A 17,288-nucleotide genomic window follows, 5' to 3' on the forward strand; every position below is an offset into this window, starting at 1 on the left:
CATTCAAGGTGTGGGCCCCACCTCTCTTTAATGTCACTGCTATAATAATAATAATAATATCTGCCTTATCTTGATGGATAAGACGTGCCCGAAACAATAGGGAGGGAGAGGGACAAATTCGATGGTAAAAAATAAATTTCACTGTTTTTACTTGGTTGAATTCTTTATTCATAAATGGTAAAAAAAAAAAAAAGCCTTAGGAATATATCAATATTTAAAATATGTCAACTTGAGTATCATATAATTAATTAATTAATTAATATATGATATTTGAACCGTGATTTTGAAAATTATTATTTATGTATTTTAAAGATGCAATTATATAATTATACAAGAAGAAAATAAAAAATGGAGAATTAGTAAAGTGAAAATAATACCCAAAATTATATTTGATGTGAAATAAATAGCACAATTCTAAACAAGACTTGTAACGGAAACGCCGTCGTTTAACCAATGCAGTCACTTTGGAGGTGTGACATGGGGCAGATGCCATGCATTTATTATTATTATTATTATTTTGGAAAGTACGATTTTTGGAATGTAACGACACAAACATTATAAATAAAAAACAACACACACACACATATATTTTTAGTTCAATATTATAATAGTTTTAAATAATTATAAAAATAATTGAATTTGATTATATAAAGCCAATAAACAATATAATATAAGTTTATAAATAAATACGGTTTGTTTTTATACCGATTTTGGATCGATAAATTAATAATAAATTATATCATCAATAAATATATCGTACTTCCAAGACTGAGAGGTGAACAAGTGTGGGACGCCAAACCACCGCACTGAGACATTCAAACCTGTAATCGAGCCCTTAGTTTTCTCAACCATCAGCTAACTCCATTGGATCAGTCATACTGCCCTCAGGGTCATTCACAACCTTAACTAATTTTTATGGGGTCGAACTCGACTAACCTTTAAATATGTTTGGTAGATATTTGGTAAAGATTTGATATATATATATATATATATATATATATATATATATATATATATATATATTATATTATATCTTTGTATTATATACTGTTGTACATACTTAAAGTCATCAAATAAAACCTTTATCTCTCCTGTTTTTGGTGTTCATCTTGATCTAGTGTGTACGTGTTGAGCGATCCTAACACTTTTAACAAACTTAACTCGTAGAACCTAACGCATGACTATATAATATGAACATAATTTAATTAATGCAATAAAAATAGAAATAATAATTATTATATTATTGTTAATTGAGAGAAAGAAGTGAAGCAAACAGGTTGATTCTTTCTTAAATAAGACGTTACATAAGGCAAAAATAGGAAGGAATAGACAAAAGCATCATTTTCTAAATTTTGTTTTTTTTTAAAAATTTTATTTAATAAAGACATCACATAATTACCTCTCTATCCCATTTATTTACCCCTTTTCCTTGTGCAATGGGGTAATGGCTGTAATTTAACATTAAAGCAACAAAACTTTTTGGTAGTTTCAGAAACTGATAACAAAAGGCAACGTGGCAAGTCATGATTGGTCAGGTCCCCACAAAACTATTTCTACTTGGTGTACACGTCAAGACCTCATCATGATTTCCCTCCAAAAGTTTTACCGGACGACGACGGCGGAGAAGACGGCGGCGACAGCGATGGGCACGGTGACAGCAACTTGGGTTTTGTTTTGTTGCTCTGTTTGCCTTGCCGCTATGCTGTTAAAATAATAATAAGAATCACACACAACCCACTCGGTCTACTACTACTACTGCTACTACTTTTCTTTTCCCAACGCCCTACGCTCCTCTCTCTCTCTAACCTCGAGATCTGGCCCTTCTCTCTCTAATGGTGGTTGCTGTGTTCGTTGCCTATCAGTTTTTTTAGGATCTAAGAGAGAGAAAGCTCCTGAGATTCAGAGGAGAAATGGAGATTTTGTTCTGAGGTATTTTAATGGCGGATTGCTTCTACTTGTCCATTTATGAACTTCTTCTTCATCTTCTTTGAATTTTTCTGGATTTTGCCTTTAAATCTTCTTTTCCAAATGAATTAGTTTATCTTCGGAATGTTGGAGTTAGGTGATCTTCAATTGGATGTTTTCGGCTCTCTTCAGTTTAGATCTGTTGGATTCTTCCGGATTTTTGTGTTCTTAATGAATTCTTAATGAACTATTTTATTCATTTATTTGTTGATATTCAGATGATTGAATAGGAAATGGGGAAGAAGGGAGGCTGGTTTTCTGCTGTGAAGAAAGCATTTGCTCCAGAATCAAAGGATAAGAAAGATCAGGTTCTAATTTCTATAGATTTTTGTTTTCCGAAGTGTTCTTCTAAGATTCTGGACTGAGAGTTTGCTAATGATTTTTGTTACTAGAAAGCTAACAAAACAAAGAAAAGATGGTTTGGGAAGCCAAAGAAATTGGAGACAGTGGCATCTGGGGAGCCAGCGCCATTGGAAGTGTCTATTCTACCTATTGAGGAAGTGAAACTAGCTAATGCAGAGAATGAACAGAGCAAACATGCTTACTCTGTTGCCATTGCCACTGCAGTCGCTGCGGAGGTGGCGGTTGCAGCGGCTCAGGCCGCCGCCGAGGTCGTTAGACTCACCACCCGCCCTTGGTACTCCGGAAAATCTAAGGAAGAAATAGGAGCCATCAAGATCCAGACTGCATTCCGCGGCTATATGGTAAGCAATATCTTTCACTTTTTTTCTGCAAGAATTGTTGGCACTGTTTGTAAGATATAGCTGTTTAGAAACTATTCACTACTTTTTAAACTGTTCTTTTGGATAGAATTTGATTGAAATAGCCATTAACTTGAGAGAATATTTTGTTTAAGACAAGTACAAATCAAACAATTCAAGATTCTTAAAACAAAACATCAATAACAACAGAATGCACAAATCAAACTGCCTTTTTGCTATGAATTGAGTACTTTTTGCTATGAATCACATAAACCTAACTTCAATGTAGTCTTTGAATGTGTCATTTAATGGTCTACGGAGTGTTAAAAAAGAGTCATTTAAAGTGATGAACTGACCTGACCTGCTTTCTCTGTAGTGGCCCCTTTAGGAATTTGGGGCATTAAATATGGTATTGAAGAGATTGGTTTTGTAATGGGGATTTTGTATGGCTTAGGCTAGGAGGGCCCTGCGAGCATTAAGAGGGTTGGTGAGGCTGAAGTCATTGATACAAGGCCAATCTGTTAAAAGGCAAGCAACATCCACATTAAGATGCATGCAGACTCTTGCTCGAGTGCAGTCACAGATTCGTGCTAGAAGACTTAGATTGTCGGAGGAGAATCAGGCTCTTCAGAGACAGCTCCAACAAAAACATGAAAGAGAGCTCGAGAGATTAACTGTTACTGTAAGTTTTCACTGTTCTCTTCTGCAAATTCCTCGCATTTTGGTTTCTTTTACATAATCCAAGTGTTTAGGGCAGTTTTTATAAGACTTTTTAAGAGTTGAAGTCCACCGCTACTAGATATTGTTGGCTTTGATCCATTACGAATCGCTGTTTGCCTCACGGTTTTAAAACGCGTCTGTTCGGGAGAGATTTTCATACCAAAACGTACTTGTTAGGGAGAGGTTTCCACAGTTTCATTCTCCTCTCCAACCGATGTGGGATCTCACAATCCACTCTCTTGGGGGCCAGCATCCTCACTGACACAATGCTCGGTATCTTGCTTTGATACCATTTGTAACAGCCCAAGTTCGCCGCTAGCAGATAATGTCCACTTTGGCCCGTTATTTATCACAGTCAGCCTCACAGTTTTAAAACGTGTTTGTTAGGAAGTAGTTTCTACACCCTTATAAGAAATATTTAGTTCTCCTCTCCAATCGATATGGGATTTCACAACTTTGACCTTGTCGAATGTAGTAAAGTGATTCATACAATTCAGCTGACCCTACAATATTTAATATTAGAAACTCTTAGGATAGTTACTATTTCAAGTGGGTAGCAAGTAGGCCATGTTCCTTTTTCTAGTGCCCCTTTGTAATGGGAGTTTATAATCCATTAAGTGTTCTAGTTGACTTCAGACCATTTCAATCCATCTTACATGGTTGAGTCCTCCCGTATTTTGTTCCGTTCTCAAGTCCCTGAATTTATGAAGTCTTGTTTCGGTAGTAGACCAATTTGTTAATATTCTTCTAAGTCATTATTTATTAACATAATGACACCGAGCCCTTGTTGCAGCCCGGACGCTGAATCCAGTGCTTTAGAATTGTTTGTCTCTACTAGCTGATATTTAGCACGAGTTTTGAGTATAATTTAAAACCATGAATGTGGCTTGTATAGTATAAAACCATAACGTAAGGGGCATATATGAATGTATTAGTGTTTGCATGTGTTCCTAATCCTTGTGTTCATACTACGGAGAAGAATTCAAGTTTTGATGTTTCAATTAGGCAAACAATGAATGGGATGATAGTACCAAATCAAAGGAGCAAGTTGAAGCCAGATTAGTTAACAGGCAAGAAGCAGCAACAAGAAGAGAAAGGGCGTTGGCTTATGCTTACTCTCATCAGGTTCAATTCATTTCCGTTTCTTGCTGATTTGATTATCATCTTCATGCTCTGATCACTGATTTTCATTCTCCTGGTCGTTTTCCTCAACAGAAGTTATGGAATAATTCTTCAAAATCTGCAAATCCTACGTTCATGGACCCCAACAATCCCCACTGGGGATGGAGTTGGTTAGAGCGATGGATGGCTGCTCGTCCATGGGAGACCAAAAGCACCGTCGATTACCACGATCGTGGCTCTGTCAAGAGCGCGATCAGCCATGCCACGTCAATTGGAGACATCGCCAAAGCTTACGCCCGTCGAGATTTCAATCTCGACATCAAGCCTTTTCCAAGGACTCCGACGAGCCATAATACGAGCCGTGCACCAAGTCGCCAATCGCCGGCGACTCCGACGAAGGCGCAATCGTCGCTATCTGCAGGAAGAAAATTGAAGTCAGCAAGTCCAAGAGGATTAGGCTGGGGCGGAGACGACGATTCCAGAAGCGGATTGAGCGTCAAATCGGAGCGGTTCCGGCGACGTAGCATCGCCGGATCATCGGTGAGGGACGACGAAAGCTTCACTAGTTCGCCGTCCGTTCCAAGCTACATGGCGTCCACAGAAGCAGCTAGGGCTAGGTCCCGCTTGTCGAGTCCGATGGGAATAGAGAAGACGACAGCAACTCCGGAGAAAGAACCGGTGAGTGGCGGCGCAAAGAAGCGGCTCTCATTCACCGCCTCGACGGCGACGGTGAGGAGACACTCTGGTCCACCGAAAATAGACGCTACTCCGATCAAGAATGTTGCAGCGACAGAGAGAGATTTTACCGGCGAGAGCAGATAGTTGAAGGAGATGGATTTGGTAGCGATTTTAAATCATCGTTCTTTAATTTTTTTTTTTTTTTTTGAAGGCAGGAAAATGGTGAATAAAAGCTGTTCATGTAAATGGAATTGTGCTTTGTTTGGCTGCGGACTTCTTTTTTATTTTTTTTATTTTTATTTTATGTATATTTAAATTGTCAGGCTATTTTATTTTCTAGTGTTTGTATGATCCTGTTGTAAATGCAATGAATTTATTTTTTTTCTTTCAGTTTTATAATCTTTTAGTGTTATTGATTGTGTTTAAACCTATCTCATTCTATTTCATTTATGTATTCTCACTAAAAAAAATTAATTTCCCTTATTAAAATTTATATTTTTAAAAATTATGTTTAATATTATATTATATTTTTGCATATAAAATATTGTTAAATTTATCATGAAATTTAATTTTTTTAATATGAATTATATTAAAAAATGAAAATTATCCATTAAAAAATTTGGTTGGAATGTTATATTTTTATTAATTATGTTATAAATTATATTTTTATTATTTCCGTAAGTATGCATCCCAATTACGAAACGACACCGTTTACCTGGAGGCCACCACTACGGGCTTCCCTCCTCAAAATTAGGGCTTGGGTAGTCGGTTATATTCTCTTCTAGGTCAGCTTTTGGGCGTTTCTCATAGAAGTTGCAGGACCTTAATTCGCCATCATGCGGTACGTATTTTTCTATTATCTACTTCCTCCGACGATTTTTTATTTGATATCTGGGAATCTAAGTTCGCGATTCAATTATTGAACGAATTGCATTTGTGACGACTGTTTTTACTGTGTTATACGAACCTTTTGTATTGTTCAGTCTTCTTCATCTTGTTTTCTGAACCATTTTGCACGATAAAATGGAACTGGAACTCATAATGAACAAATTTCGAAGGAATTATTTCATACGAGCTACAGAAATCTTAAAATGAAAGTCAATTATATTTTCAAACAAACACAACAAAAATTCTATAGACTACGACTAGGAGTTTGTAGTTTGCCATTGGACATGCTAAACAATTAATGAGGGCGAGCGGCATTCTATTTGTTTGTTCTTAATGTGAAAATCTGGATGATGAGATCAGAAGTCAAAATTTTGATAGCCTTACAATTATGAACAAATAGATTATAATTTGAAATTTTATTATATTCAAAGACGTATATTCATTACTTTTTAAGTATTTTTGAACAAATAGTCAAATTTGATCGGTGATTGTCATGCGGTTTAATTTCTTTCTGTTCATGAAGCTGTGGATATCTCTGTCTCCAAGTTTGTAAGTTATTATATCTAATTTTGGTTTGTTTTACACCTAATTGGCAATAGATGGGACACTTATCCGAGTGATTGTGGTTAAACAGCAAACTGCCCATTGTAATGGACAGTTTAGTAAAGAAACAGGAGAATGTTGATGAATCAACTCCCATTAAGAAGTGTTCTTGTTCATATTGGACGTTATGGGTCCATACTTCAAGCTGTTGCTCTATCATCTTCAACACCTGATAGTCTCATTACCACTGTACTTAACTGCAAAAGCCCCCAAAAGGCACTTGAATTATTCAATGCGGCACCCGAAAAGAATACTCGGCTTTACTCGGCTATCATTCATGTCTTAGTAGGATCCAAGCTATTTTCCCATGCCAGATGTTTGCTAAAAGAGCTCATACAAGACCTCCTCGTAAAATCTCGCAGGCCATACCATGTATGTCAGTTGGCATTCAACGTGCTGAGTAGCTTAAAAACCTCAAAATTTTCTCCAAATGTATATAGCGAGTTAATTATTGTCTTATCTAAGATGGGACTTGTAGATGAAGCTTTGTGGATGTACCGCAAGGTTGGGGTGGCGGTTGCAAGGCAGGCTTGTAATGTGCTTTTAGATGTCTTGGTTAAGACTGGAAGGTTTGAATTGTTGTGGGGGATTTATGAAGAAATGGTTTCCAATGGGCTGTCTCCTGATGTTATCACTTACGGCATCCTAATTGATGGTCGCTGCCGGCAGGGAGATCTTTTAAGGGCGCATGAAATATTCGATGAAATGAGAGTGAAAGGAATTGAGCCAACAGTTGTCGTGTACACCATTCTTATTCGTGGCCTCTGCTCGGAAAACAAAATGGAGGAAGCAGAGAGTATACATAGATTGATGAGGGAATTAGGGGTACTTCCAAATGTGTACACTTACAACACTTTGATGAATGGGCACTGCAAGGTGGCCAATGTAAAACAGGCTCTTAGATTGTATCATGACATGCTGGGTGAAGATCTAGTGCCAGACAATGTTACATTCGGCATTTTAATTGACGGGCTCTGCAAATTTGGCGACATCAAGGCTGCTCGGAATCTTCTTGTGAATATGGTAAAGTTTAGTGTTACTCCTAGCATAGCTGTATATAATTCTTTGATCGATGGTTACTGTAAAGCAGGGGATATTTCTGAAGCAATGGCTTTCCTTTCGGAGCTGGAAAGGTTTAAGGTTTCGCCAGACGTCGTTACTTACAGTATACTTATTAGAGGTTTCTGTTCTGCGGGTAGAATTGAAGAAGCAGATAACATGCTTGAGAAAATGATGAAAGAGGGAATTCCTGCAAACTCTGTTACATATAATTCACTTATTGATGGATGCTGCAAAGAAGGCAACATGAATAAGGCCTTGGAAATATGCTCCCGAATGATCGAGAACGGTGTAGAACCAAATGTGATCACGTTCTCAATGCTGATTGATGGTTATTGCAAGATAAGGAACATAGAAGCTGCTATGGGCATATACTCAGAAATGGGTATCAAAAGCCTTTCTCCTGATGTAGTTGCTTATACAGCTATGATAGATGGGCATTGCAAGCATGGTAGCATGAAGGAGGCTCTAAAACTCTACAATGATATGCTGCAAAATGGTCTTACTCCAAATTCTTACACTCTTAGTTGCTTATTAGATGGACTTTGTAAAGATGGCAGAGTCTCGGATGCACTCGAACTTTTCACGGAAAAGGCTGAATTTGGGACTACAAAATGCAAGCTTTCCTTCACAAATCATGTGGTGTATACAGCTTTAATCCATGGATTGTGTGAGGATGGACAAATTTTCAAGGCAGCAAAGTTGTTTTCAGACATGAGAAGCTACGGTTTGCAACCAGATGAAGTAATTTATGTGGTCATGTTAAAAGGATACTTCCAAGTTAAACGCATCCTCGACATGACGATGCTACATGCCGATATGTTGAAGTTTGGTATTATCCCAAACTCGGCCATCTACTCGACATTGTCTAAGGGTTATCGAGAGAGTGGGTTTCTGAAATCGGCTCTGAATTGTTCCAAGGAACTTGAGGAACTATATTGTTGAAGCTATCAATGGGGAGTCTTTTACATAAGTCATCCAGTTGATTGCAATGAATTGACGGTGAGTGGAAACTGCTCTTTCAAGTTCTGATCATGTAAGTTATCACCAAATTTAATAGTGTAGCTTCAATGGAAACTGCTTCCAACTTCGAAACTAACATTATGTTCTGCTGTTCTTGATTTGATCTGTTTTATGTTCATTATATTTTGAAATGCAGAATTGGGTAATTGGGGAAGAGGGGAACTGCTTTTCTGCTGTGATCAATGATTATTATGGCAGAAGAGAACAAGAGAAGAGCTTAAGAAACAAGATACCATAGGAGAGCTTGAGAAACAAATATGCTTTTGGATTCCTCGTTGTATTTCTCTTGAACTTGATCATTTTGGTGCTCACATTTGAGCAGCACAAATTATGGCCATCATAATTTGATGTTTCATCTTTAAGATCGAACCGCGAATTTTAGGTTAAATTATACAAATTACTCTCGAACTTTCGAGTGAGCTTCAATTATACCCTTTAATTTTGAACTTACCTTTATGGTTGATGTGTAAAAAATGAAAGGATGATGTGAATTCGTTCATAGAGTATCGAGTCCGGAGGTAATATAATTGGATGAAGTACAGAAAACATAATTTCAATGCCTCGTTTCCCTAATTTGCTTGCAGTGCTCGATTCGTATGCTCTTCCCTAGCACTGGATATATTTTTAATTAAGTTTAAACATTATTTACAAAGTGGGCATTTGGTCTAGTGGTATGATTCTCGCTTAGGGTGCGAGAGGTCCCGAGTTCAATTCTCGGAATGCCCCAAATTTGCTTTTGGTACAAAATTTAAAATATCTTATTTTAATAATGTTTATATCGGCCTCATTGATATTTAAATTTTTATTTATTTGAAAATTTATGAGGAATAGATTGAAATATAGTATATTATTTTATTTAATTTAAACTAAAATCTTTGAACTCCCAAGGGTAATTCCGTCATTATCTAGTCGAAACCGCATCAATTACCCGGAGGAGGTGTGTATATATACCGTCCGTTCCAAATTTCATGGTCATTAGGGTTCAGAGTTTCCGCCAGACAGTCTAACACACTTGTGTTTCGCATTTCGGTGCTTCTTGAAGAAGTCGCAACACCTTCTTAATCCGCAACCATGGGGTACGCATTTCTATCTCATTTACTTCCTCTTCATCCAATTATGTTTTCTCGAGGAAGTTGCAAAACCTTTTCCGAGGATTTGCCTTCATTCTATCTGCTTTTATCTGCATTATAGGAGCCTCATATGAACGATTTCAAAGGCGTTATTTCATACGGATGTTTGATTTTAAACTGGATGCTTGTTAGGATGTTAAACTGGAATTTGTACACCAGGAGAAACGACGTTTTGAACTTTTGAGGATTGTTTTTTTCTTTCTTTTTTTGCTCAAAAGAAGAATCAAAATGTCTTGGTTAAAACATGTACTGATACGTTCTAGTCGGTTTTCTGAACAATCGATAGGCTCGGAGTTGTAGATAATATGTTTTGTGACTATATTCATACTCTCTCTCTCTCACTCTCTCTCTCTTCGTTTGTTCATATGCTTGATCGTTCTAGTTCGTTTTCTGAACAATCGATAGGCTCGGAGTTGTTGATAATATGTTTTGTGACTATAATCCTACTCTCTCTCTCTCTCTCTTTTCGTTTGTTCATATGCTTGATCGTTCTAGTTGGTTTTCTGAACAATTGATAGGCTCGGAGTTGTGGATTATATGTTTTGTGACTATAATCCTACTCTCTCTCTCTCTCTCGCTCTCTCTTTTCGTTTGTTCATATGCTTGATCGTTCTAGTTGGTTTTCTGAACAATTGATAGGCTCGGAGTTGTGGATAATATGTTTTGTGACTATAATCCTACTCTCTCTCTCTCTCTCTCTCTCTCTCTCTCTCTCTCTCTCTCTCTCTCTCTCTCTCTCTCTCTCTCTCTCTCTCTCTCTCTCTCTCTCTCTCTCTCTCTCTCTCTCTCTCTCTCTCTCTCTCTCTCTCTCTCTCTCTCTCTCTCTCTCTCTCTCTCTCTCTCTCTCTCTCTCTCTCTCTCTCTCTCTCTCTCTCTCTCTCTCTCTCTCTCTCTCTCTCTCTCTCTCTCTCTCTCTCTCTCTCTCTCTCTCTCTCTCTCTCTCTCTCTCTCTCTCTCTCTCTCTCTCTCTCTCTCTCTCTCTCTCTCTCTCTCTCTCTCTCTCTCTCTCTCTCTCTCTCTCTCTCTCTCTCTCTCTCTCTCTCTCTCTCTCTCTCTCTCTCTCTCTCTCTCTCTCTCTCTCTCTCTCTCTCTCTCTCTCTCTCTCTCTCTCTCTCTCTCTCTCTCTCTCTCTCTCTCTCTCTCTCTCTCTCTCTCTCTCTCTCTCTCTCTTCGTTTGTTCATATGCTTGATTGTTCTAGTTGGTTTTCTGAACAATCGATAGGCTCGGAGTTGTGGATAATATGTTTTTTGACTATAATCCTTCTCTCTCTCCCTCTCTCTCCGCTTGTTCATATGCTTAATAGAATTTATTCCGATGATGTGATTGCATATAGTTACAAGAATTTATTCATATGCTATGTTCGAATTCTATCGTTGATAGCTTCTCTTTCCTTCTTCGCTTATCCACGTGGTTGAAATAATTTATCTGATAATATAAGTGGAAACAACTTGTGGAAATTCCGATGATGTTATTGTATATAGCTATAAGAATTTATTCATATACTACGCTTTTGGATATGTATGTTTGTTTACAACTTCTATTCGTAGTTTCCATGGTTCCTCATCCTCGTTGAATACGATGATGTTATTGTCGTATTCATGTATTTAGCCTCTCGTTCTCTCTATCAGTTTCTATAATGCTGAGAACAAAGTTTGAGTAATACCTTCCAGTTCATATTTCATATACAAAGCTTAGATAATCGACGTTATTGTATGTCAGTTTCTATATGTAATTTCGTTGGAGGAAACATAAACATAGATTCCTCATACTCGTTGAATTTCATATTCATGCCCTCAATTTTAATATGTAGATTAAATCGTTCTTCTCATTTGACAAGAGTCATTATTTCCATGAAAAATCTTGAAGAATACATTCTTAGCAACTGAAAAATCTTTAGTCATACACATTGTATAAGTTTGTCCTACTCCTTATTAGCTTATTTCCCAAATCCTGCTATGGTAATGGCCAATTGTTGTTTGATATGTGTAACCGTTCAGACGGTCTGTGTTGAGGATTGAGGATTATTGGGAGTGAGGATTATTGGGAGTGAGTCTCACGTTGGTTAATTTAGTGGAAGATCATGAGTTTATAATTGAGGAATACTATCTCCAATGGTATGAGACATTTTGGGGAAGCCCAAAATAAAGCATGAGAGCTTATGTTCAAAGTGGACAATATCATATCATTGTGGAAAGTCGTGATTCCTAACAGTCTGATCATGTAATATGAGTTTTGCAGGAAGACTCGTGGAATGGGAGCGGGTCGTAAGTTGAAGTCCCACCGTCGGAGGCAGAGGTGGGCGGATAAGGCGTATAAGAAGTCCCATCTTGGTAACGAGTGGAAAAAGCCCTTTGCAGGGTCATCTCATGCGAAAGGGATTGTGCTAGAAAAGATGTAAGGTTATATTATTGGATCTTATGCTACTGTCGAAGAATTGTTTATATTTACAAATTTGAATTTGCAAATGCAGTGGTATTGAAGCCAAACAGCCAAATTCTGCTATTCGAAAATGTGCTCGTGTTCAACTCATTAAAAATGGGAAGAAGATTGCTGCTTTTGTACCTAATGACGGTTGCTTGAATTACATCGAGGAAAATGTAAGTCAATCTAATTATGATCATATCATGTTTTTTCGTTGACTTTGCTTTGCTTTCTAATTTGCCTGTAAAAAACGTTTTTGAAAACTAGAAAATGACAGAAAAATTATTGCTAATTGCCCGAAATGCGAAGCAAAAATATTCTGATAAAGACGTTCTTCAGTAATATCATCATGACTTTCGAAGTCATGCGCGGTAGCAATACCAAACCAAATACGACGAGTAGTGGGGTCCTGGCGGATAGTTTTTTTTTATTTTTTATTTTCCGTTTATCTTTCAGTGATAAAAATGTTTCTAAATTTATAAGTAAACAAATTTTTCGAAAATAGGTGTCTGCTTTCAAAGTTCTTCCTCTTATCTTCAAAACTTTTATTTATCGACTTTATTCCTATAATTTTTAATTTAAAAAAAAAAAAAAAAAACAATGTATGCCTTTTATGATATAAAAAGTAGAATAATTTGATAGTGTTATTTTGTATTATGTTTGAAAATTAAATAAGTTTGTTTATTTTAACACGTTTTAGTTATGTTATATTACAGGACGAAGTATTGATCGCGGGGTTTGGACGGAAGGGTCATGCCGTGGGAGATATTCCTGGTGTTAGGTTCAAGGTTGTGAAGGTTTCTGGAGTTTCACTCTTGGCTCTCTTCAAAGAGAAGAAAGAGAAGCCAAGGTCCTAGAAAATTTCACTCTTGATTCTCTCACCCAATTTTAGGATTTTATTGGTTAGCTTTTAACTATTTTAAAATCAATTCAAATTTCAGTTTTGAAGAGTTTTCATGAATCACAGTTGAGGCCTTCAAGATGAATAATGTTCCATACTTTCGTCTATATGCTTCAAAATATGAAAAGTGCTAAAACCTATAGGATTATCTAATTCTAAAGCACATTCAAAATATGAACTTATCATGTGCATTAGTGGAAATAAATAGAGCATTATGCATTAATCATCGGGGAAAAATATTTTTTTATTAGGACTTTTACATAGGCGAAGTTCTTTATTGATAATTCTATATAGGTAGTCGGTGTCGTTAGAAAAATGTTTTTATAAATCAATAATAAACTATAATAAAAGTAGACATTATTCTAAATTATTTAACTAAAAGTTGAAAAATTAAATTAATCAAATTTATGTTACCATTTAAATTAAAAAATATATCATAAAGATATAAAGGCCAACGATCAAGAATAAATATACTAAATTTTAAAAAATAAAAATAAAAATATACTAAATTTTCAAAAATAAAAATAAAAATAAAATAATAAGAAATTTTTATGTTTTTTATTTTTTAAATCTATTTTCAACCATAATAAGAAATTTTTTAAACTTCTAAATAGGTAGTTCTAAATAGAACGGGTGGAAGAAAATCATATACAAATTCTTAAAAAGATAATTTTATTTTATAAACAAAAATATAATTATAATAAATTCAAATTTCACTATTACAAAATAATAATAATATAAATAAATAACAGGGCTGGACGGAAAAGGATGAGACTGTAACCTATATATGAGGCCGAAACATACCGGTATTTTTATTAGGATTTTACGCGTCGATGGTTATCCTCTTTGATCCATTGCTTATTTGTACTATACTCTATAACAGCATAATATTATTTGGGGAAACTAAGATGGACTGATGAACAAATTATTATGATGGAGGCAAGAAATTACCATTATTTGAGAGACACTTTGCTCGTCTGAAGCTCTGTAATGAAGGGAAATCAAAACCAGATGAATACAATGGCAGTTGCATGAAGGCTCTGATTTATAATTTAAACAACTTCGCCTCACATTTTTCCTAATGATTCTTATTAGTAAAATTACATGATCCTTAATTTTGTTTTAATTTATTTTTTGTATATCATGATCCGTAATTAAACTTATTAATTGCATGATCTGAGAAGACTAAACCTTAGATATTTGTTTTGTAAATCCACCCAAATCTAAGATTCCCCAGGAATATTATTAAAAGCTATGTTCTAGATTGCTTTTTAGATGTTCATTAAAAATCTAGAAAGAACTAATGACACATATAAGATTAGAAACGTTAAGAATTATTAATATAGTATTTAACTATACCTGGTCTTCCTACTTCACCACTAGAAGAAATTTGGTTAATGAGGAATCTTCGCTCTATAAGAGACTATTGGACTTCCATAGACCAAACTTCATCATCAACGGCCAATTCAAAAGGGTTCAAAACTCTCCTGAAATACAGGAAAGAACATTTAATCGAACAGATTAAGCCATCCATTTTTTCAAAGAAACAAACGGCATACTATTAGCCGGTGCAATAATCATCAAGGTTGCAGCATACCTTCGCCGGTGAAAAGTCTGTAGCTAAGCTCTTAATGAAGTTGTGATTTTCAGCTTTGCTGTTAGTGTTTGGTTCTAGCGATTGAGAAGATACTTAAGAGACGTTCCTATTTCCTCAGCATGTTAACCACATTATCATAATTCCTTGAATTCATCGAGTTTCAATAAATGAAATCAAATGAACTATATATAGGTTTGCACAGAGAATGTAGACTATGAGCCAATAGGCCATACCTGGAATCATGCGCCGATTACACTTGGAATCCGGTAACACCTGTTCCTTGGAATTTTCATTTAGTGCGAACATAGCAAACTACTGGCGATCCTACCCTGACATAAGGAAGCTCAGCGCTGCAGCGATCGCGCACAAAAGAAACGTGCACGGAAGCAAGACTAGAAAGCTTGGAAGCCGCATCTAATCAATAAAAGATCAGTTCAAGATTCAAGCATCTATGTGATCCAAGTACGATGTATAAAAATAAAGGTTCTATAGCCATTAGGACGCAAGAGATTATGAAACACCACTCGATATGTTCAGAATCCGAGTTTCTAAGTATAAATTCCAAACAGCAATCAGAGGCGAAATGAGAAGCTCGTAGTCTACATCATAATCAACAAGAAAAGCAATTCGAGGTTCAAGCATCCGTCTCATCCAATTACGGTACATCAAATTCAAGCATCCGTCTCATCCATGTTGAGGATTATTGGGATTGGGAGTGTCCCACATTGGTTAATTTAGTGGAAGATCATGGGTTTATAAGTGAGGAATACTATCTTCATTGGTATGAGGCCTTTTGGGGAAGCCCAAAGCAAAGCCATGAGAGCTTATGCTCAAAGTGGACAATATCATACCATTGTGGAGAGTCGTGATTCCTAACAATGTTGAACACAACTCACTGTGGGAAACACTCGCTCTCTTTATTAAGACCAATCGAGAAGAGAATACAAGACACTCTTATGCTTATGCTTTTTTATTGTTTTTAGATTTCTTGGATGAATAACCTAGGTAGGGTGGGGTATTTATACTGAGCCTAAACCATCTATATTTAACCAATCTAAATCTAGACCTAACAAATCTAAATCTTTCTCCTAAAATATTTAGATCTCTTTCTCCTAAAATCTCTACTAAAATAAATATACTGGGCTCGTACAATTATTGGGCTTGACTCTATTGGGCTAGTACAATTATTGGGCTTGACTCTATTGAGCTAGTGATGATATTTCAACACTCCCCCTCAGCACTAGTCCTCATTCGCTGCATCATGTTGAGCTGACAGTGAAAGCTCTCACGTTTGCCAATATTCAGCCCTTTTGTAAACAAGTCTGCTACTTGGTCATCTGTCTTGATCTGCTGCATCTCGATTTCTTCCTTTAGGACCTTCTCTCTAATGAAATGGTAGTGCACCTCCACAAGCTTTGTTCTAGCACGAAACACCGGATTTTCTGCTAGGCGAATCGCAGATTGGTTGTCGCAATGAAGTGGTATTGGATACTCAATTTTCTGGTGCCAATCTTCCATCAAAAGTTTTAACCATGTATTTTCCTGAGCTGCTCTATACTCTGCTTCTGTAGTTGATAATGATACTGTTGGTTGTCTCTTGCTACACCAAGAAATTGTTCCCGAACCAAACTTGAACACATACCCAGTGGTTGGCCTCCAAGTATCATGGTCTCCTGCATAGTCAGCATCACTATATCCAGCTAGCTTCCAGTCTTTGCTTCTTTTGTATAAACGATCGTAATTGATTGTACCTTTGACATATCTCAAGGTTCGTCGAGACGCATCCAAATGAGCCTTCTTCGGATTTTGCATATATTGATCAATGACACCAACTTTATTTTCGAATTTCTTCGATTGGTTCATGTAGAACTCTCTGTTTAACTCTCCATGCAAGAAAGCATTATTCATATCCATCTGCCATAATTTCCAATCTTTATTTACCGTAAGTACTGGAGGAACTTGTACGATAATGATCTTTGCCATTGGACTAAACGTTTCATCATAGTCTAGTCCATATTCTTTAGAGAACCCTAAATCTATAGTCTGAGCTTTGTATCTCACGATTGATCCATCCGGGGTACACATTATTTCGTAAGCCCACTTGCAAGAGATGAGTTTGGTATCTCTTGGTCTTGGCACTAATTCCCAAGTCTGATTTTGTTCCAGGGCTATAGTTTCTTCCTCCATCGCTTTCTGCCAAGCTGAGTTTTGTGATGCTTCTTCATATGTCTCCGGCTCATTAACTTCGTCTTCTACTGCGTTGGCACACTCTGGATTTGCCTTTAGGATTATTTTTGAATGTCTGAGTTGTTGAGGTGTCATTTCATTTTCACTAGGCTCGCTTGGTTGAGTCACTTCTTGCTCACCAACACTAGTGTCACTTGAATCTTCAGGCATATCAGCACTTAAGCAAATGTGTACAATTTGCTCCACCGTCTTTTGTGGAAGAATCTCTTCAGTTTGCTCCCCTATGTTCTGG

The 17,288-nt window shown here is 36.6% G+C and overlaps 3 protein-coding genes and 1 non-coding gene across 4 annotated transcripts; all 4 read left to right on the forward strand.

The window, feature by feature from the left end:
- Positions 1-1,557: 1,557 nt before the first annotated feature.
- Positions 1,558-5,518, forward strand: LOC111429725 (protein IQ-DOMAIN 1-like). The gene is made up of 6 exons (XM_023065686.1): positions 1,558-1,929; positions 2,184-2,273; positions 2,358-2,669; positions 3,121-3,348; positions 4,392-4,511; positions 4,602-5,518. Exons 2-6 carry the CDS (start codon positions 2,199-2,201, stop codon positions 5,328-5,330), a joined length of 1,464 nt encoding a protein of 487 aa, XP_022921454.1. The 5' UTR covers positions 1,558-1,929; positions 2,184-2,198; the 3' UTR covers positions 5,331-5,518.
- Positions 5,519-6,567: 1,049 nt separating this feature from the next.
- Positions 6,568-9,206, forward strand: LOC111460748 (pentatricopeptide repeat-containing protein At5g61400). Its single transcript, XM_023104019.1, is given in 3 exon segments — positions 6,568-6,619; positions 6,709-8,772; positions 8,896-9,206. Coding segments are annotated over 2 exon segments (2,025 nt in total). The 3' UTR covers positions 8,682-8,772; positions 8,896-9,206.
- A 207-nt stretch (positions 9,207-9,413) lies between these two features.
- On the forward strand, positions 9,414-9,485 carry TRNAP-AGG. The gene has a single exon. It is a non-coding gene; the product is annotated as a tRNA-Pro (tRNA).
- A 240-nt stretch (positions 9,486-9,725) lies between these two features.
- LOC111431063 (40S ribosomal protein S23-like) lies at positions 9,726-13,256 on the forward strand. Its single transcript, XM_023067576.1, has 4 exons — positions 9,726-9,835; positions 12,129-12,284; positions 12,361-12,487; positions 13,028-13,256. The coding sequence occupies exons 1-4, from the start codon at positions 9,831-9,833 to the stop codon at positions 13,166-13,168; spliced, it is 429 nt and encodes a 142-aa protein (XP_022923344.1). The 5' UTR covers positions 9,726-9,830; the 3' UTR covers positions 13,169-13,256.
- Positions 13,257-17,288: the final 4,032 nt, after the last annotated feature.

This window comes from Cucurbita moschata, unplaced genomic scaffold, assembly GCF_002738365.1.
Source record: "Cucurbita moschata cultivar Rifu unplaced genomic scaffold, Cmos_1.0 Cmo_Scf00002, whole genome shotgun sequence".
NCBI classification, from domain to species: domain Eukaryota; kingdom Viridiplantae; phylum Streptophyta; class Magnoliopsida; order Cucurbitales; family Cucurbitaceae; genus Cucurbita; species Cucurbita moschata.

What these genes read in the sequence shown, in the direction of transcription:
- LOC111429725 (XM_023065686.1), top strand. Translation starts at nt 2,199, where the DNA reads ATGGGGAAGAAGGGAGGCTGGTTTTCTGCTGTGAAGAAAGCATTTGCT. An exon ending in CAAAGGATAAGAAAGATCAG is followed by an intron (nt 2,274 to 2,357) that starts GTTCTAATTTCT and finishes TTTTGTTACTAG; the next exon opens with AAAGCTAACAAAACAAAGAA. An exon ending in CTTATGCTTACTCTCATCAG is followed by an intron (nt 4,512 to 4,601) that starts GTTCAATTCATT and finishes TTTCCTCAACAG; the next exon opens with AAGTTATGGAATAATTCTTC.
- LOC111431063 (XM_023067576.1), top strand. An exon ending in GGGATTGTGCTAGAAAAGAT is followed by an intron (nt 12,285 to 12,360) that starts GTAAGGTTATAT and finishes TTGCAAATGCAG; the next exon opens with TGGTATTGAAGCCAAACAGC. An exon ending in TGAATTACATCGAGGAAAAT is followed by an intron (nt 12,488 to 13,027) that starts GTAAGTCAATCT and finishes GTTATATTACAG; the next exon opens with GACGAAGTATTGATCGCGGG.